This window comes from Buceros rhinoceros, unplaced genomic scaffold (assembly GCF_000710305.1).
Source record: "Buceros rhinoceros silvestris isolate BGI_N320 unplaced genomic scaffold, ASM71030v1 scaffold74, whole genome shotgun sequence".
Taxonomy (NCBI): domain Eukaryota; kingdom Metazoa; phylum Chordata; class Aves; order Bucerotiformes; family Bucerotidae; genus Buceros; species Buceros rhinoceros.
In genome coordinates this window covers 6,293-29,563 of record NW_010409819.1, presented here as the reverse complement: position 1 = coordinate 29,563, position 23,271 = coordinate 6,293, and the positions used below count along the sequence as shown (strand labels likewise).

Sequence of the window (23,271 nt, the reverse complement as noted above, 5' to 3'; positions counted from 1 at the left end):
GAATGCCAGGAAACACTCTGTGACAGTGAGATGCATTAGGCACACAGGGGACCTGGAGGAATTCCAGGACTTGGGGGCTTTCATTACGGTACTTGTTGGGATGGACTGGACAACTTAACTGATTTCTTCCATTTCTAGCCTCTTGAGTCCAAGCCAATGTCTTGGAACTAAAATGGCTCTTTTTCTCCTCTTACCTTTGGGAAGGAAATAGCAAGGAGGTAACAAACCCAACCCTTAGATTTTAGGTACTATCCAAATTCAAAGTCATAGATAAATCGTAGTGTCAGGAGCACACAAACGGTGACAGAGACCACTGGGAAAATAAAGCAGGAGCTATGGATAACTTTTTGAATGCTACTTCTTTCCAAGATACAATATCCTAACACAGGAAGAGAAACAGTACATATATGATCCGAATTTTCTGGGAGGCCACTGTGAGTATGTCTACAACGGAGAGTGGCGGGAGCTGAAGTATGATGCTGCATGTGAACGTCTGTACTACGCGGATGACGAGAAGTATTTCCGCAAACCTTACAACTTTCACATATACCAATTCCTAGTAAGTACTTTGGGTGGTCAAATTTTGCAGTGTTTCCCCAAGTATAAGCCAAACTTGCTATAAAAATATTAGGTACAATTTATCATTCACTATACGTTGTCTGTCAAGGTATCTTTCTCCACCTGTCCCCAGGCAATCGATGAAATAAATGCTGGTTTATGGCACATCAAGGGACTAACATGCTTTATCACCCAGGCATCACTACTGCTTGCTTTGGTCTGGCCACAGTCAAGAGAAATGGGTTTTCTCTTAAGTTCCACTATTAATGATCTGTAGAGCTCGCACAAGCCACTTGCCTCTCTAGGGATAAGGTTGGCCGTCTGTAAAATGGGACAAATGCTACTGGTTCAATCTTTGAAAGCATTTTAAGTCTATGGCATCGCTACAAGGGACATAAATCCAAAGTCTGAGTGAGACAAAGATCCTGAAAGCCATCACCATGTACCACAGTGCCTACAGTCTGTGGGGTCACAGCTGATGCTGAAGGCTGAACTAAGGACAACATGGATTCAGCCTGGGTCCCCCACATCATAAGTGGGTGCCCTGGCCACACTGTTCAACTTTCATCATGCTTTCGGGCTTGAATGAATGAAAACACATTATTCTGGGGGAATATGCAAATGGTTTTCATGTCACAGAATCACAGCATCATCTGGTTGGAAGAGACCTTTAAGGTCATTGACTCCAACCACTCACCCTGCACTGCCAGGGTCCTTAAACCTTGTCCCTCAGCACCACATCCACATGGCTTTTAAACACCTCCAGGGATGTCCTCCCAGCAGGCAGAGTCCCCTGTGATCCTTAGCGCCCACTTTGAACCTCACCACACAGACCACATTTTCTCCTACCCCTTACGTGCTGCTAGCAGTGGGAGGACATCTGCACCATGGTCAGGCACTGAGGGACACCTGAGCGTGCCCCATATGCATCTTGACTTTGGAGTGTCTACCTCCCGGGGTCTAGGAATTCACCTAGGATGATGTGAGATTTTTTTCCTTCAGTGTTGGCAATTTAGCTGGGTTTTTATAGAGATGGCAAATGGCACAGCCACGGCTGCTCAACTCCACACACGGGCAAAGCAGAGCTGTCAAGGGAAAAGTCAATTCTTTAAAACACGGGCAAAACAATGTTTGTTTTCTAGTGTTGCCATTGCAAGTGGCTAGATCACCGCTGGTGAATTTTTTCCCTAAATAAATTCATCCAGAAAAAGGCTGGAAAGAAAAAATTCAGTCCAAATTGTTTGGATTTGGCCGATCTGTAAGGAACTGGAAGGAGGGTTTTATAATGGGAAGTGTCAAGCTAGCTTAATAGGGACCATTACCAGCTCTGGCTGTAACGATGCTGCTTTGAGTGGCTAAACACAAACCTATCCCCTGCCTAGAGATGGATGAAGCAAAATGCATGACTTTATCTGCATTTCTCCTGTATTTCCAAGTGAAACGGCATGTGATTAAATTTTTATTCCACACTCACCGAAGTCAATGTCAGTGCTGTCAGGAGCATCACGCGCTTCAACAGAGGCATCATCATCTCCTTAAAGAAATAGCGATTAAAAAGGAAGGGAAGTACCTGAAAAATTAATGTCTGCTCCTCTCACTTTAGGCTCATGCTGATTCTGGATTTGCTTTTGAGTTTTTCGATGATTCAAAGGACCTGTTTGATGCCCTTAAGAGTGATAAATCCAAAACGGAAGGCTTTACCATTGGAACTGAGCCTGGAAAATCACCTTTCCAGTTAAACCTGGGGCTCACTCTATCAGGTGGCAAAGGCTCCCTAAAGAATTTCACGCAATACACTGCAAAGGTAAAAAAAAATAAAATCAGCGATGCATGTGCTCCAGTTGTGTCATCTGTGCATCACATGGTCTGGCTGTAACTTATGTCAGTTTACTCCCTCAATTGTATTTTTTAACACATAGTAATTGCACCTTAATTTGTTCATGTAATTGCAAATGTACGATCGTTAGTAATCCTGTTTGTTGTTCTTATTATGTTTTAGCAAACAGGGACTGGGAATAAAATTGCATTATGAAGTACCACAACACATGTCATCTCACCCCATCCTGTTTCACAGATACATTAAGTACATAAATAAAAAAATGCTTAAAGTGATGATGAGGGAGGAGGAAATATCAAGATCTGGATCAAAACAGTTGTCCTCAGGGAATGATCTCTGGTAGCAAATATATCTTGTTCAAATTAAAACAAGCTGCTTTATGATGGGGAAATACACTGCTTTTTCATGGGAGGTTAAAACACAGTGCTGAAAAAAGGGTACCCGGTAATAAGGTGTATTCCTCACAGTGGGTTTACATCGTGGAGTAGCTATGATGATCTTTTTCCAATTTAATAACATAATGCTGGTATTTCCCACATTTATCATGCCCCTTCTCCACTTCTCTCATGGCTGCTGACAGAAAACAATAAAAAAGAATTACTTTGATATAGTTCTGAGTTAAAATGTCCTTAAAAGCTGTTTGAAATGGGCACCATTATAGTTTTGACTGTGCCCTTGTCTAGGCTCGCACAATGTTTGTGGCTAAATGATGATCAGTTACTGGAGGAACCACTGTTCTGGTTGCACTGCAGCCTTGCCCAAGGCAGTAGGTAATCTAGGAAAGGACTTGTGGATCTGGTGCTATATCCAGGAAATCCTCCCACTGTGAGAACCTTCCCGGCCAGGGTATCCCTCCATCACCGGCTTGGGCTGGGTTTGACTTGAGCCCTTGTCTGGCATTGCTGGTCAAGGCTGTGAAAAAGCAAAAGGGAATAAACAGGATGGAAAGGAAACCAGAAAAAAGAAATAGCAGAGATGGGGTGTGGAGAGGAATCATGTGGACCCCTATTCAATAGGTTGTATTCACACACCAATAAAAAACCCCATAGCATCCAAACCCGTGGCTTTGCCCTCCACATTATAGAGCACATAAGAAAGTCTAAAAAATGAATTACCACTGATTTCCACCAGATTTTCAACCTGGGCTTGTTTTCATGCCTTCAACACACACTGACAGTCAGAGATTCAGGCTTTCCTCTGCAAACCTAAAGACTAGAAAAGACTTGGTTTTTTACATGAACATTGAGTGGCAGCTTGTCTTTTCCTGCAGGAGGTTGGATTCATTAGAGGTTCAACAAAGGTGCAGACAGCCCGTTTCAAGATGAGAAGGGACAACATTGTCTTGGATGAAGATGTGCTACTCTCCCTGCAGGAGCTTCCAGACACCTACAACTATGGCATGTATGCCAAATTCATCGACGACTACGGCACTCATTTCATGACATCTGGCACTATGGGAGGCATCTTCGAGTACATCCTTGTCATTAACAAAGAGGAAATGAGAAAAAAAGGTTAGAAAACCACACAATATTCTCTGCTCACAACTTTCTGCTCTAAACCAGGTATTTCCAGCCTGGTGGCCATGGGTGGGTCCAGTCCACCAGGGTAACTCACCAGGCTCTGGCTGTTCCCCACAGCCATCATCTCCCTGGGCTCTGGTAGGGTGGGTGCTCATCAGCACCTCTTTGCTGAGCTGTCTGGCACGTCCCATTATAAGATAGACACATAAGTGTCACATGTCCAAAACTGCTCCGTGGGGTTAGGGGGTAGGGGATCTGCATCGTGTTCACAAGATGAATGCACTACTGGCCACAGAGCAGGGGATAGCCCGAGTGTCACAAAGTCAAAGGATCATAGAATCACAGAATCCTTTTGGTTGGAAGAGACCTTTAAGATCATCAAATCAAACCATCTCCCTTTCACTGCCAAGTCACCACTAAACCATGTCCCTCAGCACCACATCTACACATCTTTTAAACACTTCCAGGGATGGGGACTCCACCACCACCCTGGACAACTATTCCATGCCTGACAACCCTCTCTCTAAAGACATCTTTTCTAATATCCAACCTAAATCTTCCCTGGCACAACTTGAGTCCGTTTCTTCTTGTCTTACTACTTGTTACATGGGAGAAGAGGTTGAAAACACACTTCCTGATCTAATTTCACAAGAATCTGGGTGAGATTTGGGTAGTTTAGGAAGGAACATGAGCATCTTTTCTCCCTTTCTTCCAGCATCACTTGCTAGACTCCTCTAAACTTCTCCTATTTCTTGTAGTCTTTGTTCTGACCATTCTCATGAACATGCAAGGACTGCACGCTCACCCGGAGTAAAGAAAGATAGCCCGCTCCTGTTTTAGCCTCCTAATAGCGAGGGTTTCAGTTTTCTGTAAAAGGAAGTAACGCACTGCACTAGGTAATACCTCTGCTGCTTTACTCTGGTTAGTGTCGCATGTGAAGACTAACAGCCCTCTGTTAGCTCCAGTTTTCAACAAATTAGAGTGTATGTTGCTGGAGAGCTATGCCTCTAAATCCCAGTTACATTAAATAGGCACTGCAGATGTCTAGAGTGCAAGCATAGCCATTACTAGCAAGCCAAAACATAACATTTTTCCTAATCAAAAACTTTTGTACGCTAACCGGATTGTCAACCTCTGCAAAGGCGTCGACGAGGCAATAGATCCCACTTCCCCTAAGGACCATCAATCTGCTCTGCTGAGGGTAACTCAGCAAACCTCCTTGGTAACTCCAGGCTGGACATTTCTGCAAAAGAAAATTGTAAGCTTAAACAACAGGCACAAATTCCTGCAGTCGATGCGAATTGCTGTAATTCCATTAATTTCCATGGTGCTGCCCTAAATTCTACCCTCCGGTCTGAAAAGGTTTGGTACTATCAGCACTAGGATAACTATGCAATCCATACTGAGTGTTAACCATGCCGATTTTTCCACAAGAAATTACCGCTTGAGAGATTGTTCAAGTTCCTACTAATGTTTGGAAACATGATGCTTCTTCAAATCATTTATTCACTTTGAAGAGTGAGTGATACAGAAGTGAAGAAGACCTTGGCAAGCAAGTCCTCAGGAAGCAGACTGCCAGTTTCAGAGAAAGAATGCATCAAGAGTATGTGGAGGGAAGCTATTATTTTGCTTTATCTTGTGCTTGCTGTGTATAGAAGGAGGAGATTTACTGCTATGAGATGCCTTATCTTAGGAAAGAAGGTTTTGAAGTTCTGCAAAAGACAAAAAATGTGCCCCAATGGAGGTGTAATTTTCATTCTCTTTTCATCTGACTACTAGGAAGTCCACGAAGTCAGCAGCGCTCTACATCACATGATGTAGACCCAGAAGGACACACCTGCAATGGCTGATACGCCATTGTCTACAAGCATTTACTTAAAAAAACCCTGATTTTTCTAACGGTGATCACAGTCAGGCTTGCTGTGTTTACAAGAGGATTATCCACCTTCCCAAGGAACGGTTAGGATCAGGATATCGGCGCTCAAGCTTTATAGTAAGAGCTTCATAAGACAAGTTTGAAGCTCTGCAGATGTCTGCAGATGTACTGCTGAGTCCCCATAGGGCTGAGCAGCATGGCACCTGCTTTAGACCAACCACTGCATCTTGAGAGCCCACCTAGCCCATGAGGCTACGTGTTAAATGCTCTGGAAAAGAAAGCACCCCTTTTCTGTACATCAGAGACTAAAGCACATGCCCAGGAGGAAGATCCCTAGGCTGAGTGTCCCCTAAATGAGAGACAGTTTGGGTGGTTGCTGAGCACCTGGCTAGGCATAGGCATGAGCTGGGCTTTCAGCATCTAGGAAAAATAGATTTTGAAAATGAAGTCACCTTCTGGGTTTAAGATACTCAGGAACAGACCACAACTCCCTGATGCAGAGCTCCAAACTGCGGTTTTGCTGCCAGACCCAGTTGCAGCTTTCAGGCTGCAAGGGCTTGTATGGATGTGGCCGTGAGTGAAACAAATATACATGTCAGAATGAGGCCCCTTGTTGCTCTGCCATCAATATCTTTCATTACTTGTTTTTAAAATAGATTGTTATGGTTCTATTATTTAGCAGAAAACAGTATAATGTGCTCACACATTACAAGAACATTTATGGGAGGACCATTATACACAGAGTAAATTAGAAAGAGTCTTCATATATTCTGATTAATTCAAAATGCAGTAGTAAATCTTATCACTCGAGCACATTTAACTATCGCAAATTATATCATATAAAAAACCTATCAGGGCTCCCCCCTCAAGTGCCAATATTTTCTATGACCACCCTTTTGCAATGATAACCACTTTTCATTTATCAGGACTCGATCTTGCTGCAACCGATAACGAATTGTATTGACAGACCCTTGCTGAACGTAATTACTCAACGGAAACCATGGTAAATCAATTAATCAGGGTGTTCCTCAAGTTTAATTTTATGGTACTCCAACACCAAGCTAAGTGATCACTCATGTTGCTTTGGGTGAATGAACTTTACCCACTGTGTTTACAACTGCTGAACAGTTTAGTAAAAACAATTAAGTGCTACACGTATAATCTTTCTCAAGGGCCCAGTTTTGCAATGGGATGTAATTCCCCCTGCAGTGCTGAGAATGCTTCAGCTCTCACCGGTTTGAAGCCAGGACTTGCAGCCCCTTTCTCAAGATGCTGAGCACCTCCGTTTGGGACCCATCAAGCCAACGAGCAGCTCCATGCCCTGCATGGCTCCAGCAAGCCTCCCTGGCAGGGTGGGCAGAAGGGAGGGAAACCAGAGTTATGGGCATTTCACCAGTGTTTTAATCACAAGCAAGACAAGGCACTGCTCCCCAGCGCTGGGGTGAGGCACTTCAGTAGACAACGTGCTAGGCTGGGGCTCGGATGGAAGTTCAGTCTTCAGATCGATAACCCATGATGCACAAACCCCACTGACCTCTGCGCCTCCCTTTCAATACCGTGGTATTGATCGCTGAGCTGCTTTGTAAAACATTTTAAGGTCCTCTGACAAAAAGAGCAATATAAAAGTTACCTATTATTTACAACACCCTTATTTATTGAAATCAATGGATTTTTTTAACCATTAAAGAAGACAGCCTTGTATCTGCGGTACACTGAAGTGTGTACATAAAACCAGGCGGTATGAAATATGTGCATTGCTTACCTTGGTGAAACCACCTCATTAGTTCCTTTCACCCTTCTGCAGTCACTTCATGGGTCTCCAGTTGGGTATTTTCATGATGTACGTGGCGGTGCTGCAGCAGCAGCCCCACAGCAGGCAGTAAGGTTTTGGCAGCTTGCAGCAGACAGGCCTTTTGCAAGTTGCTACTTAAGATGCTACTTAAGCAACTTAAGGGGCAGATCCTGAGTTTAGGAAAATTAGGGAGGATCTACTGGTTTCAGCTGCTGCTCTCAGCTTTACCCGAGTTGTCAGTTAGTCTGTAAAAACCAAAATGTTTTATATTTAAATAAATAGACCATACAAGGAAATACATGCCTAAAGTCTTGTGTTAAGATGTTTACTTTCTTCTAATATTTTCTAAGAAAATAATTTTTACAGTGAGGACATCTCCTTATTCACCTCTTACGCGATAGGCCCAATATACCCCAATAAACTATTGGCTTTTCCACTGCAAGGCTAAAGGTTGTCCTGTGCCTGGAATAGCTCTTGACCATGCAAATAATCGAGTATTTTCTTCATTGATAGAAAAAAGAACAAGTAGGAAAACATCCTTCCACTCAGAATGAGTCACTGATTTTACCCGTTTCCTTTCTGTTTTGCAGACATCAGAGCCGAAGAGATAAGTGCCTGTGTTGGCCTGTCAATTGGCATTACAGCCACCGAGAGTAACCTGGATTTGGGCACATCTCTGTCATCCTCTGACTGTAAGAAGAAAGGATTTCTGAGAACTGGTATGGTAACAGGGCAGACGGCTGTTAAGGCATCTTGCATCACTTTTGTTCACTTGAACACAGATTCAAGTAGCATCACACAGGGTTATGAAGAAGAGAGCTATGGTGCCATCCCCAGCCACGGCTCAGGCCCAGTCATGGAACCAGGGCAACTTTGGGTCCAAATCTCCAGAAGTAGCTTGCTCTTGAAAGAGCAGTTATTAAGCAATACCTGGGTTAGAATGTCTCTAGATGGAGTGGGGTGGCTGGAAGGCTGCAGTCCCTACAGACATGACTCACTGGGCATGGATGACAAGGGCAACATGGCAATTACTAGAGTCAAGACTGACTATGAAATGTACTCGGAGAGGCCAAGCGGCCCCAGAGTTGCACATCACTTAACCAGCTACGGGCAGCATGATATACTGACCACTTGCTAACTAGAAACCAAGGCTGGAGGCATGCAGGCTCTTCAGGTCTTACCAGTTTAGAGTGTTTGGGATGCTCAGTGTCACTGAGTGCCTTAGCGGCAGGGCTCATGTCGTGAGCTGAGGACGCCGAGCTCCCATTGATTTCAGGAGGCAGTGTCAGTGCCGCTCACTGACAGCATGACTGAGCTCACCTCCATTAAGCAGTTTCTAGGGCAGTGTGGAAACGGTAACTAAATAATATGGGTGTAATTCAACTTTTCAGATTCAGAGAGCCACAGTGCAGTTGTGGAAGATATTATTCCCCGGATTAGAGGTGGAGATACCAGTTACAGCAAAGGACTCTTAAGCAGTTGGGATGGCAATATGTATCGTCACTGGGGAAGGTCATTAAAATATAATCCTGCTGTTATTGATTTCGAGGTAAGGCTTTTCTGCAGTTGAAGAAACTCTGCTGCTATAAGGAATGAAAGTGTAGTCGAGCAGATCATTTTGTATTTTTATTGTGATCCCATCACAGAACAAGATTAAATGTAATGGGCCACTGATCTGGTAACCTCTTATTCATTTCACAATGGGGAGTACATCTCCCACCGACTGCATCCGCAGGGAGACAGACAAGGAGATTAATGCTGGATTAGTGCAAGTTAAGTTTCTGATGTGTCCCCAAACAGCTTCCCAATGAATGGCTCTCCATGGTTGCATTCATCCCTATTATTCTCTTTGATGCTGTCCACCCTCCTATATAAGCAGGGGACCAGCAGAGGGCTGGGGAAGGACTCCTGCCCACCCCAGCAAAGGCTCTGTGTAGACCTCCCCTGCTTTTCACCCGCTTCTGAGCTGCAGTGGCTATGCCTAACCTCTGCAGACCATGGTGGACACGGATGCAAGTGTTTCCAGGATTTTTTTCTTTCCAGGGAGCTCCCAGCTGCTTTATCAGGTGGGTCCTCTCTTTCCCCATGCTCCAAAAAAGAGGGTCATGCTCAGTCATGGCACAGACGTGCTGACACTTCCATTCCTCTCAGCTTCATCTGAAAGCAGACCTGCTCCTGGCTCTGATGGAGGGTGGGAAAATGGAAAATGGAATCAGGAATCATCTGCATTATTGGTAGGGCAAGAGGGACTCTGCAAACTTTTCTGGGTGTCTCCCAGGCAGCAGAAAGCCCCAATTACATAGAAGTGCTTTCAGTTCCACCTGCAGGTTATTCACCTTTCTGCACAAGTTCTCATCAATTCTGGGCAAAATTTATTGCAATTTTCCAGTAAACCATGTGCTGACCTCTCTGTTGGCTGCTCCAGAGCATCTCAGCTGGATCTGACCACCAAGCCCTGCCGATAAGCGCTCATGTCTGCTTCAGCAGCTCTTATCTGCAGCTCCCTCTCATTTGTTAAACAGGCTTGTGCAAATTTGTTGAAGAGCTCTTCGCAAAGCCTAGCTGACCCCCCACCTCCACCCCCCCACCCCACCCCCGAATCATTCTCCGTGCACCTTGTGCAACAAGAGGATGCCCAGCTCTTCTCTGTGACCGGTTTCCACTGATTCCCAGGCAGGACACGCAGTGTTCGCAGACACATGGACGGACAAATACAAATACATGTCCTGGGACCAGCCCTGAGCTTTTAGCTTTATTTATTGAATATTAATGTTCAGTCAGGCAAGCTATAATGACAGTTGTCCACACCAGGCTATTTTTGCTGAATGGGATACAGGAACTGGATTTTGCTACTGGAAATATTATGAGCATGTTGTGGTCTTAAAGTTGTTGATGGCTCGATATTATTTTGCTGCAGCAAAGGGTAAAAGTCTCCACATTCAGCATTTACTGGATGGTTTCCCCATTTGGTCATTGTTAGTGGTAGGTTGGCATTAAGTTTTGATGACACCCACTGTCCAAAGCTCTTACCAAAGCATTTTGTTCAAAAAGGCAAAAAGACTGCAAAAATCTCTGAGATTGTGACAGCACTAAAAAAATCAATCAAAAAACGGGCCTACTGGGGTATTTTAATTTATCATTTGAATCCACACTGAAATACCAAAGCATGTCCAGAAAAGCCAATCCCACACAAACCTCTGAGATGAGGAAGGTTTTGGAACGGTGGTTTCTCACTGGGGCCCATCAGTCGTCGTAATGCATTTGCATGATGTACATGCTGCTGTCGAGGAAGACAAATGAGTTTTTTCTGAGCCCTGAGTTTATCCAGCAATGTCACAGCTCTCTGACTGCGGTGTGGTAGCATCTCAGTTGATGCCCAGCTGAAATTGTCTTCGTGCTATTCATCTCCATCTGACACAGCTGCAGCCCATCCATGAAATTCTCCGCAGAAGCAACCTTGGCAACATGGAAACCAAACGGCAAAACCTGAAAAGGGCTTTAGACGAGTACTTGTTGGAGTTCAACGTCTGCCGCTGCGGACCGTGCCAGAACAACGGGGAACCCGTTTTGGTGGGAGACACGTGTTTCTGCCAGTGTCGACCAGGTTACAGAGGTCCTGCCTGCGAGCAGACTGAGCGCCGAGGTAAGACCCCAGTGTGCACCCACAGCAGGGTGGGTGGAAGGCAGCAAAGGGACTGGGTTTTCCCCTCCACGTGGTTAACCAACAGCTCTTTTCATCCATGCATCAGTCAAGCCTTTGCTTCCCTAGCGCTTTTGCTGCTACGCTACCCTAAGCAGCCCTGCAAGAGCTTTAAATTAGCAGTTCAGGTGATTATTATAAATTAGTGGAAACATGTTAATAGCTGGAAACTTACTGCCATGTTGCAACAAGCTCAGCTAGGGTGTGGTGACAGCACCCTGGCAAAGCCCAGCTGCCCACATTGCCCACCAAGGGGTGGTCTCTGCCTGCCTGTGGTGCTCTACGGATACAGATCATTACCGTAAATGAGCCCATCATCTGGTCCTCACGGACTGGCGTGTTACAGCCTCAGCATGGTGGTTGTCCGGAGCACTTGTAGCATCCCACTGAGGATGCCTGCAACCACGATGAGAACATAAACCTTGACAGGCAGGGAGGGGAGGGAGGCTGAAAGGGTCAGCCCTTTCCCTTCCCAAGCGACTGGGAAGTGGTGCTCAAGCAGTGCACTACCACAAATGGTGTAGTAAAAAATTGCCACATTGCCAGATTCCTCCTCCTCCTCAATGTCCCATAACATTTTAACTAAAGAGAAGTATCTGTTTGGGGGGAGAAAAAAAATGGTTTTTTTCCAAAGTGACAGGCTGTTATTTATGGTTTTTATATTTCTTTATATACTACCCTAAAGTATTAAATGGGTGGCAAAAAAGCCAACCTTGGAACACGCTCTTCTGTTTCAAGAAAATGTCACAGTTCAAGTTCTTTCTGGAATTTTTTGTCCTGATTTGTGATGACAAAAAAAAAAAAATCCAAATCTCAGCACATGAAGCTGGCAGAAAAATCCATCTGCAGAGCAGTTCCACCAGGCAGAGCTCCAGGCCTTCAACCATGTGTTCATAACTAGGGGTCACCACTGGAAAATAAGAGCTGTGATAAGGAGTTAGTTAGAGCAGAGCTGGGGAGATGGTTTATAAACTCAAAGGCATTGCTTCAGTGACTGCAAAGTGGGTTTCATCAAGTATCTCAAATATGTTCATCAAATATGTTTTTTGTGTCCAAATCCAAGGAATCTGCCATAGATGAGGAGCTTGGAAAGCTCAGGACCTGCCCCCAAAGTAGCCCACTGAACCAGCCAGCACTGCTTTTAGCAACAGTGGCGCAGACACCCTTCCAAATCATGGGCAATTTTTAGATTCAAATTTTGAGTTCCATTTAAGACCAAACCCAGTTTTATTAAAGCATGATGTTTCAGCAGATGGGAAACCCAGCTTTCCACCCAGCACGAAGAGCTCACACATCCATTTGTGCTGTCTGGATTAATAAAGTGCCCAAGCCAGGCATGAAGGCCGGCTGAGTAAATAAGAGACGACAGTAAATGACAGCCATCAAGCACTCCCATCATTCAGGAGCGCTGCCATAATCCACAGTATCGAACGCTGCTGACAACTCAGTCTGTACTGTAATGAAAAAGCCTTCAAACGACCCAACTCCAAAGGGATGGGCAGACTTTTCAAAACACCTCCACAATGAGAGGAGCGTTCTGTCCCTCTGCCTTGGCTGGAGCAGGAAAAGTTAGTGCAGAAAGAGCTGTCAGCTGCCCTCTGGGAAAGGAAAGCCAAGGCAGAGCCTTCCAAATGAGCTAAGAAAAAGAAACAGCTATTGGTGTCTGAAGGTGGTGATGTTGCTTCATTTCCCCTGGCTTCAAAGCACCTTGATCTCAAGTGTGCTGGGCATGGCTGGGATGGACCAGGAAGTCCCGCTCGCAGCAGAGGCTACAGCCAGAGCCCAAATCACAAATTGCTGGAGGCATTCAGCTCGACCCTCCTCCCCAGCTCCCACCCAAAGTACGTGTTGAGACGAGTGACATGCTTCACTCATAAGAGAAGCAGCAGTATGTTTATTAATCGACACCAGTGATTTAACAAAGTTTGATAGCAAATGCAACAGTGGTTTAACAAGACTGAATGGCAAGATACACTTCACTGTTCACTGCACAGAGGACAGGGTCAGACAAAACCGTCAGGGAGACCGTCCCGCTAAGTCATGAGGTTCAGAAGGTTCCCTCTTGTGTTCTGAACTTCTCAGAGGGGGGTTTAGGTGTGGCTGGATCCAGACTTAGTCCCAAACTGGGTCAATGGCTTATATCTAAAGCCCTGTCTGCGCAATCGATCCTTCATATCAGTTAGCCAAGATTAAAAAGTTTCTGTGGGTTTATTCACAATTCACTTACTGAGAAGCTGATGCGGTAAGGATTCTTTCAACCTTGAGGAATAGCCTTCAGTCCTTACTCAAGGGGAGATCCTGGTGAGCAGCCTGATGCCGTGCAGGAGAGCTCAGCAGGCCCTGGGCTGTCCTCTATTTATGGAGTAAGATGATTGATTCACAGTCATGTTTGCATACCGACTACAGATGTTCATTTCTTCCAGCTTTGTCTTGCTGGACATTGATCAGCACTGCGGTTAGGTGGGCCCATTGCTCAAAGGAGCCCTTGGCTATTGTGGTGTTATCCATCTCCTCCGAATCCATTTTGAGCTGGATACATCCATCACACCACCACTTGTGGTTATCACTTGAGCAGGGTTATGGGAAACACAGGTCAGACCAGGAGGAGCACAGTGTCACAGTACGCTGCTGCTGTTGGGCCATATGAATACTTCCCTGCCCCCCACCCCTTTTTTTTCACGTGTTTACAGGTGGTGAGACAAACGGGCAGTGGAGCTGCTGGTCAGAGTGGGGACCCTGCCAGTCGGGCACAGCGCGGCGCAGCCGGCAGTGCAACAACCCGGCCCCACAGCACGGCGGGAAGCCTTGCGCGGGGAGGGACCTGCAGAGCAAAGCCTGCTGAAAACCCACGGGACAGTGTCGCTCCCCACAGGTATATGGTTGAGAACAGTCTGGATGCTGTGCTGGGCTATAAGCACTCTGGGAACAATGCTGCAACAGAATTAATTACACTGGGGAGAAATAATTGTCAAGTATTGTATTTCCATACGTATGGAGACACACTGGATTGGCTGTACACAACTCGACTGCTGTCCAGACACGCTGCTCCAGCTGATGACACACACGCCCGGCTGCCCCCTTGTCCCCACACCACACAATGCTATGGGAGCCCTGCCAGTCTGCAGCGACACGGCTGCGATGCCGGAGATGGTGGAGAATCCATGGGTGGCTTTGGTGCTTGGTGACTATGGGGCTATAACGTGTCGTGAAATAAAATTACTGTAAGTGCTTACATAAGTAAGCTTGGCTCATAGAAATTCTTCTATTTGCCTTTGGAAAACACATTAAAAGCTCATGATCTCTGCATTTTTATGCAGTTGGTATTGACATACTGTGGCATGAAACTTTTATAAGTTGTCACTGTCAGATTTTTAAGTCCAGCATATCGGCCAGGGCTGCATTTGTAGCAAAGCCATATGCTGCTATGCACAGGAAAAGGCTTAAGCCTAAAGACTCCTAAGCATCATTGTGAAATTGAACCCAAACCAACGAAGAATCTTAAATAAATGAAGTAATAAGTAGGGGGGCTCGAATGCTACCATTCGGTAGAGGATGTTCACACGCAAGCGAAGGCTGCTCCTCTTTAAGATCAGTGATGAATTGACTATTAGCACACAGGCGTTTTATCTCCCAGGCACCCAGAGCCGGAGAAGATGCTAACGGGCTGTTTGATTTAAGGGGCTTTTTTGAATGTAAGACGTAAATCTCAGCACAAAAATTCACACAGTATTGAACTGTGTCCAGAGACTGCGGCGAGAGCCCGCAGCTCCCTCTTCTTAATGAACTGCCACAAAAACCCGGGGTGGAAGGGAGGCAAATGGCACTTCATTTTCTGAGCTTTTCATTACAAGGAAAGAAGGGGGGGAAAAAAGGCCCTGAGAAGAAATCAGGCATTATGAAACGCAACAACAGCAACAAAACCACAAAGCACAAAGGAGCATTTCTATATACATTTGAATGGGAAGAGGGAGTAGAAAGGAATCACGGTGTAGTGAAAGAAATTGCTCAGCTACAGCTCTGGTTCTTGGAAATGCTTGTTTTTCAACAGCGCGTCAGTGGTGATTTAGAGTCTGACACTTAGCTGATGCAAATCAGCGTCGCTCCTTTGCCACAGCTGATTTATGCTACCTGAAGATCTGGTCCATATTTTCTTTTGTGTGCATGTTTGCCAAAGGATAATTTTTTCAGCACTTCTCTTTACTTGGAAATGAAACTGTAGGCTTTGTTTTCCTGTATGAAAGAACAAACCGTGCTGTCTCAAACACCGAGATGTAATCGTTCGGTGAAAAATCCTCATAATGAGTGGCAGAGCTGTGGCCTTTTTGCCAGCTTTGCTTTTCCAGGTAAAGGTGACATTCACCCAGAGATGAATTTGCTCCCAAGGGCTTGAATCTGATGTCTTCTATGTGGGGAAAATGCAGCAGCATGAAGCACCCATCTATCAGTATGATTTAGACACCCCAAAGGACTGTGAGATGTAGGAGCAAACCAAGTTTTTCCATCAACGGTTTTATCAATAGTTTGGTGTTGGGCTGGTGGGTTATCTAGAAACAGGAGACAGTGTTCTTACACCAAGGACTAGTTTGGCTCACAGGCAATTCTTACTTTTACACCAACTGCTTAGGACTCAGGAAAATGCCTGAAAATAAATGAGTATAAAGTCACCTTAGAAAGATGGAGTATGCTGCTTCTGTGACCAGAGGGGAGAAAATAATGAACTGAGAGATCTGATGCCTTGGAGGCTGAGGAGGGTTGGGCCCTGCAGGAAGGCAACCTGTATCCTCAGCTTTTAGAGCCACTTCTAGAAGGATAGATCAGTCTGGAGAACAACAACAAAAAAAGAATAAATCCAAGTGATCAAAGAAACTGCATGTGAAATACCACCATGAAATATAAATAAGAGCAAAAAAATGTGGGATTTGCCTGTAGTTGTTCTTTCTCCACTCTGAACATTGCAGAGTACAGAGATGAAAGCAAGGATACGTGTGGGGCAGAGTTCATTGTTCACCTCGCAGCTCAGGGGAAGAAAATACAAACCCAAGGGTTTCCTTCAAATGCAAAAGGCAGCTCAGTAGCAGCCCGCCTCCTCCCACTCCAGTCCCCTGCTGCACCTCGGGCTCAGGCATCCGTACAGCTGAAACTTGGGAGCAGCGAAGCTGAAGTCAGAAGAAAGGAAGAAGCTGTCTGTAAGGTCTGGAAAAAAAAAAAAAAGATTATGAACAATTACACAGTCAAAGCAGCTAATATATCTCATGCTGAAGTGGCCAGCATGAGAGTTGTGCTAGATAAGATAAGCAGCAAAAATGTACGTTTCTCACTTAAACTAAAAGCTTAGAGGTACAGTAACACACCACAGTTCCACCCTGGCTTTAATGAATGGATTTTCCCCTCTTGCACACTGACATACATTTGATATAGTTATTTATCCTATATATTTCTTGCGGCATATTTCCCAGGAGACCTTGTTTATCTCGCCCATAAGCACATGATGGATGTTTGGTGCTTTGGATAAATGTTATCACAATCAGATATTTTTATGGATATAGGCAAACTGGGTTATTAACAAAGGATGGGCAGAGAGGAACCAGTACGCAAAAGAAAACAGCAAATGATTGATGACAATATACCTGAGGTTGCAAGGTGCAGACTCCAGATAACCAGCTAACGGAAGAGGAGATAAGGGCGGCGCTTGAGACAGAGCTGTTTTCTACCTCGGGGTCAATGTCACGCCGACTATCCGCATGCCCGCGTCCCTCTGAGCCTGCGATTTTACAGCTGGCAAAAATTCCTCAGCATGAGCAGCTCAAAAATTATTGCCTTCCTTTCTGCACAGTGTAATGCAAAAGCACAGGAAGATACAAAACATTTAATCCTATCCCACGAAACCTGAAACAAAAGAAACACTGGATTCTGGAGCGTTACGGGAGGGACTGGCATTTGTTGCACTGCTCTATCATGCTCAACACTGTGGGACTCTTGGTGCTGCATTACAAAAAAATAAAACAAAATTGCGTTTATAATGGTCATAACTACTGTCTTCGTCTCTAGTTTTGTTGATCAGCAGAAGCAGGGGGGTGTTAAAATAGGATATAAAAGGCAGGCAAACCTGCAGGCATAACCTAACCTGCAGGCATAACCTGACCTGCAATAACCCGACCCTGTTATCTCGGGTGCTCATTGGGCTCTGTAGCCATCACGGTAGAACTAGAGAGGTGGAAATTTGTTAACACCTCTGCATGCACTCACTGGGATGCTTTCAACAAAATCTCTCTGTCTGGGAAAGAACCTGGGGAGAACAACTATATCCAGTAGTGGGAGAAATAGGAGCCTGGTGAAGGAATTTGCCATGCTCCTGTTAATGAGTGTCATGGTAACAGCAACCACGGGGTTTGCAAGTCCCCCGACACAGCCTAGACCACAGTCCAGCCTTGCACGGTAAACATAAAGTGTCCATGCAATCTGAAAAGACAGGTAACAATGAATCTAGGCTGGAAACCAGTCTGATTTACCCACTCCTGATAGAGACATCAGGGGCTGCAAGAGTCAGGTTGATTTTGTCCTGGGAAAGCTGCATGTGACAATTACAACTTACCTAAACCACCCATTTGGGAGCTTCCTAAGCTGTGTTGACCAGGTCCAGCACACATCACAGCAGCAATTCAAGCAGAAAGGTGCAGAAAATACAGCTTCTCCATGTTTATTTACTGAGTTTGTTCCTCTTTTTTCACAAGCAAAATGTATTTAAGCCCATTGAGACAAGTGTCTCAAGCAGAGAAATGGGCTTGCACGCATTGTGCCTGCAGCCTTCCTGAGTTGTTGTATGTGGGTTATTAATCTAAACTTACATAGTGAGTGGAAGTTAGAAACACCAGTAAAAGATGGTACCAAAATTTAATGCGTACCAAAATGGAACAATAAAAGCTTCAGCACAGTAATTTTTTATTACCCTCCAAGTCACAATAAATCATTAGTTAGTTGAATTAAAGCACAAAATCACAAAGACAAGATAAAGTTTTGTCCTTTCTGGAGGCTTCTAAGCCTGTAAGCTCAAAATTCAACCACTACTGAAATCATACTTCAGTTGGACTACCTTGCTGATTTTGAAGACTGTCAATTCTCTCCCCTCTTCCTCAAAAAAAACCCCAAAACAACCTCCCCCCAAAACCAAACCAAAACCCAAATACTCAAATCCCAGCACTGCCAGTTCAAAATATCTTGTCTCTTCCAATCCGGGAACAACAGTCCAAATTCAGGTTGCTACATCTGGCTCTGCTTGCCGCAGCAGTGGACAGACACACTGTGGCTGTGTGTCAGAGTGCTCACTCCAGCTTGACGATCAGGAAAGGTGATCAAATTTACAGAAGCCAGCTGACTCATGTGAGGAAGTTCCTTAACCAGATTACATCGATGCTCCTCAAGATGGGCAGGCAACTGCACTGCAGTTTGTATCATCACAGGCACCCATGAGCCATCATCAGGGTCCTCTGGTTCTACAGAGCTTCTACAGTGTCCCTTTAAAAATGTTTGAAGAGTGACATAGTTTGCATAAGCAGTGACCTCTTTGACCATGACCTGAAATGAACCTCTTGGCAAATTTCTAGCAGACAAAAGATACCACAGTTACACAGTGGTAAACAGAAATATTTCGCACTGGCAGCTCGGTGACGAAGCCCATAATGAGTACAGAGCACTCTTCTTTTACATACGCAATGTGCTCTTCCTTTCTTAAAGCTGTCACAGAAACCTTGTCAGTACGTGTGGAGGCGGCACGAGGGCTACAACTAAATGCACGTTCCATTGTTCAGATGTCAAAGAGCCTGAGTTGTTCTTACAAGAATTACATTTAGACAGCGTCAGTCTGAAAGGCGAGAAACTGGTGATACCAACCCATCATCACCACCATTGCTAAAAAACCTCGGGAGACTGTTTGACCTTGCACATGTTAGAAGACTCATAACACTTAGGAACAACTTTGCACTGGTGGAATCATTTTCCTAAAGCAAAACTATTGCTGGTTATTTTACAGCATGCCCCACCAAATGTCTCTGCAAAAATCAGTAACCACCAACAAAGCTGTAGGAGGAAAGTCCCTGGAACACTCCAGGCTCAGGTCAGTCATGAAACGGTGCACAGTACTGGACGCTCCTCTCAGTGGGTGATGTGTGGCTCCAGGGGCAGTAACAAAGGGCAAGCCGTTCACTTCGCTTTGGTTCTTTTCATAGCAAATTCTCTCCATCTCACGCAGGTGTCCCTACCTGTGTGGTGTAGCAATGCAGCTGCTGAAATTCAAGCTTTCACACTCAGACTGATGAACTAGCACGTGTTTGGGGCAGAGGCAACTACTAAGGGCAGAAGACCTCAGGTGACACGCAAAGGTATTTGTTCCACAATGTTCCATTTATTCTGCCCATGACAGAAGAGCTGGCAGCTCATCCTGCTCCTGGCATCCTGGAGTAATAGCTCCTAGTCAGGGTGCAGCCTCTCCTGCAAGTGTAGCCATCTCTACTGCCTTCCAGTATCCCTAAGCAGCAGAAGGAGCAGCAGCTGCTTTCCAGTTCTCCACCCCATACCACCCCCCTGTCCTTCCCTCCCCTCCCCAAGGAACTAGAGCATCAGTGTATCTGAGCATACTGGGGCGTATCTGATACTCCCAGCGTATCTGTTCTACCTCACCAAGGCACAGGAGGAAGCTTGTTGCTGCTGTGGAAGTACAACTGCTACACAGTCTAACAATGTTTTGGTGTCAGCAGACTGTTCTTTACAATTCCGTTTTCACTCCTTCAAGACAATCTCTAATACAACAGACAATTTAAGCCAAATAAAATAAATTGGGAAACTGGCGTAGTGAGGCACAGTGGCTTAAAATGTCACATTAGATACTATTGTGCTCATTGAGATTTAGACTTTAACATGCTGTATTTTGCTCCACATAACACAGCTGTCTTCACAGAAGCTGCGTATTAGCACACATTCTGGTGCACGTAAGATCAAACAGTCTTTTCTTATCTCAAAGGAACCTTCAAAAACAAGACAGTAAAATTTAAAATCATGCAGCTACCGAGTAAGGCAGGAGATAAAGCTTGTCTCAGTCAGCCCACTGCAATAAAGCCAGAGAAAGTCAAAATATTAAGAACAGTAAGCACATTCAACCCCATGGGACAATTGCAAAGCATGTCTGAAGGTGTGATTCATAACACACACCAGCTTCCAATGCTTTCTGAAATGATTCCAACTTCAATGCACTTGGATGAGACCCATAAGCAGTGCGAAGCCAACTTAGCAAGCCAGTCAGGTAACATCTTCCCACTCTGTCTGCCAACTGCTCATTGGTTTTGTGTAAGTTCATAATGATTCCCTCTAGCAAGTAACAGTCTCAGCATCTGGCCCTGAGCATGATGAACCACCATTCTGCGGCGCAGGATTGTTGCACTGTCGTCTCCTTGTTCGTTGACCTCCTGAACAGGGAGACCAGCTGGCCCAGCACCCCCAGTTTCCATTAACAGCAGCACCTGGAAAAAAAATCCAAAGCCAGAAAGGACTGTCAGACTAAAGCCGCGTTTTCCATGGGAAGAGCTGTCAGCTTTCATGAATCATATTTAAATACAAACAGCTCTGCCTCTATCCACACCACTAACAATATACTTGAGTCATTAACAACAAGTGATTGCTTTGAAGATGTTAATTCTCTGTTCAGCATTTCTGGTGTTTGTTCAAACTACACTTTATGCAGCAAGGACAACAACATCATAAAAAAAAAAATCTATCAGCTTTATATTTGTAGGATACTTCTCTCTCTGACTTAGTCCAAGCCTAGGTAAGAAAAACAACTAAAATTGTGTCAGCAACATTTCGAAGTGCATGGGGAAATGTTAGCATGTTCTTCTTCAATGAACAACAGCTTGAATATTCAGCTTTCTACCTACTGCTTTTTCTATTACACTGTTTCTTCTGGACCCTGAACATGTGAGTGACATAAATTCAAAATCCTGAGAATCACGGTGCTGAACATGAAGGCAATACATAAAAGGAGGAAAGAGGAGTGAGAAAGGAAGTTATATTTTGAGAAGTGGATGGATGTGAGTCTTTGGGAGGGTCGGATGCAATTACATGACCGGAACAAGGTGTAAGTGACTCCACAGATTAAGGCTTCATGGACTTCCTTAGAAACACCTTCAAAATTGACCCTTTGCTCAGTGAAATCTTGGCTTAAAATGTTATTTCAGCCCTGCTTAGTTACGACACAGTCATACAGAATGAGAACTGGACACAAGACTGTAAACAAAGCACAATGATAAATGCAGTGCATTAAGTTGCGGGATGGTGCCAGATCTCTGGGTGGCTGAGATCTGGTTATTATTTAGCATCTAAATTAATGAGCTGGAAGAAGTAAACAAAATGATTACATTCACAGATCACCCTAAACTAGAAGGAGTTAAGAACATCAGTCACGAGACAGCAAAGATATAAAGTGACCAAGAAGCATTAGTAAGTGCCTCCAAACAACATAATAAAATTTTAAGATTAAAATGCATGATAGCGTATCTGGGGGAAAACAGTTTGCAACAAACTGGCTGTATCAAAGGCAAAAACTCAGGAAACGGAGCTGTTGGAGGAGACCTGAGGCTTGTCACAGGATGCAAATTAGGTAGGAGTTTCTATTCTAGTACAATTGCGAAGTGTGTTTATGCAGCTCTGAATTGCAAAGGCAAAGCCACCGCCTTTTGAGCGCAATGAAATTTAGATGGGGGCAGGCGAAGTGTATCCGTCACCTTTGCAGGACCCTAACCCCGCGTGCACTGCACTGGGCAGAGCGGGGACAGCCAGGACTGGGCATCACTCCCCATCCATCAGCCACCAGCCCCACAGGGACACTCCTAAGTACAGCTGGGACTGTCTCCGCGGGCTTGGGGTCCCTCTTACCGTTCCTCTTGCTGATCTCACAGGCAGTGCCACGGTAGCCAATGGGACATAAGCATTCACACCTGGTTCCTGAAAGCAAGCAGAAATGGTGGGATTAGAGACTTCGAGTCACAGTGCCCTACAGACACCCACTTCCTTTCAGCGCTTTATCTTCTGTGAGGAAGGGACAGCGGGTGAAATGGTATCAGCATTTTTCTCTGATGGTGAAAGTATAAAATAGCAATAAAGCAGGGAGCTGTGACTACCCTGCCACCCCTCTCACCTCCCCAGCCATTTGTCCCTGCCACTGCACTGCGGCTCAACCTCAGCTACAGCCATTCAGCAAGCCAGGGTACCACGCAGCCCCCCTGCTCCTCTCCAAAAGAGAGCCTGGTAGAGCTGAGCAAACTGCAGCATCAGGAATGAGCGTTGGGACCGGAGCACCCCAGCTTGCCTTGTGGCAAAGGAAAAGTCCACATAACCCCAACGTCGGCTGCCCTGGACTGCGGTGTGCACTCGCGGGGGGATGGTGGAGCAGAGCTCCCACTTAGGAAAATAACCAGTCGTTTTACACCTCTTGTTGAGATGCTCCTAAATGAAACGCTAACCTGACTCAGCTTCTCAAAAGTTATTTAAACAAGCGTAATCATGAGACGAATCCTTCAAGTGCTACAATCAGCTAGCTGGTACCTGAAGGATGGTTTCTACATTAGATACATTTAAACGGTAACGATTCTCATCAGGACTTTTGCAGATGCAGATTGGAATTAGGCACTTGACAAAATGGTCCCTTTGTTAGAAGCTCTCTTCACATCATAGATCTCTGTTTAGGCAGTGCGGTTTTCATTCAATTTGATTATTTTTCCCCTTCATTTTAAAATCACAGCCCGCTTAGAAAGGAGGAGAGCTTTTATTGGAAATGGGGGGAGGTGACGGTGATAACTGCGCTTGGCACTTAGGTGGTGCTTTTCATCTTCAAAACACTTTTACAAACACTAATTAATGCTGAGACTAGTCACTTCTCTAGGAGGGTGGAAACAATCTTAAAAAAGCAAAGGAGGAGGCTTAAAGACGTCAAGCTTGGGGGGG

At 45.0% G+C, this 23,271-nt stretch overlaps 2 protein-coding genes across 3 annotated transcripts in view; one reads left to right on the top strand and one right to left on the bottom strand.

The window, feature by feature from the left end:
• Nucleotides 1-14,125, top strand: part of C8A (complement component 8, alpha polypeptide) — a 20,036-nt gene extending 5,911 nt beyond the window's left edge. The window contains exons 5-11 of one of the 2 annotated variants that reach the window (XM_010135342.1): nt 370-559; nt 2,162-2,362; nt 3,666-3,906; nt 8,174-8,302; nt 8,975-9,132; nt 11,004-11,226; nt 13,974-14,125. In XM_010135342.1, the coding sequence (XP_010133644.1) occupies nt 370-559; nt 2,162-2,362; nt 3,666-3,906; nt 8,174-8,302; nt 8,975-9,132; nt 11,004-11,226; nt 13,974-14,125 (1,294 nt within the window). Of the gene's footprint in view, nt 1-369; nt 560-2,161; nt 2,363-3,665; nt 3,907-8,173; nt 8,303-8,962; nt 9,133-11,003; nt 11,227-13,973 lie in introns of both variants that reach the window. The other variant, XM_010135341.1, reaches the window with a different exon arrangement.
• Nucleotides 14,126-20,640: 6,515 nt separating this feature from the next.
• The window catches only part of LOC104492752 (complement component C8 beta chain-like), a gene marked incomplete at its 5' end in the record, with an annotated part of 8,435 nt that continues 5,804 nt past the window's right edge, over nt 20,641-23,271 (bottom strand). Inside the window, 2 exons of the mRNA XM_010135343.1 lie at nt 20,641-20,792; nt 22,204-22,272. Of these exons, the coding sequence (XP_010133645.1) occupies nt 20,641-20,792; nt 22,204-22,272 (221 nt within the window). The remainder of the gene's footprint in view (nt 20,793-22,203; nt 22,273-23,271) is intronic.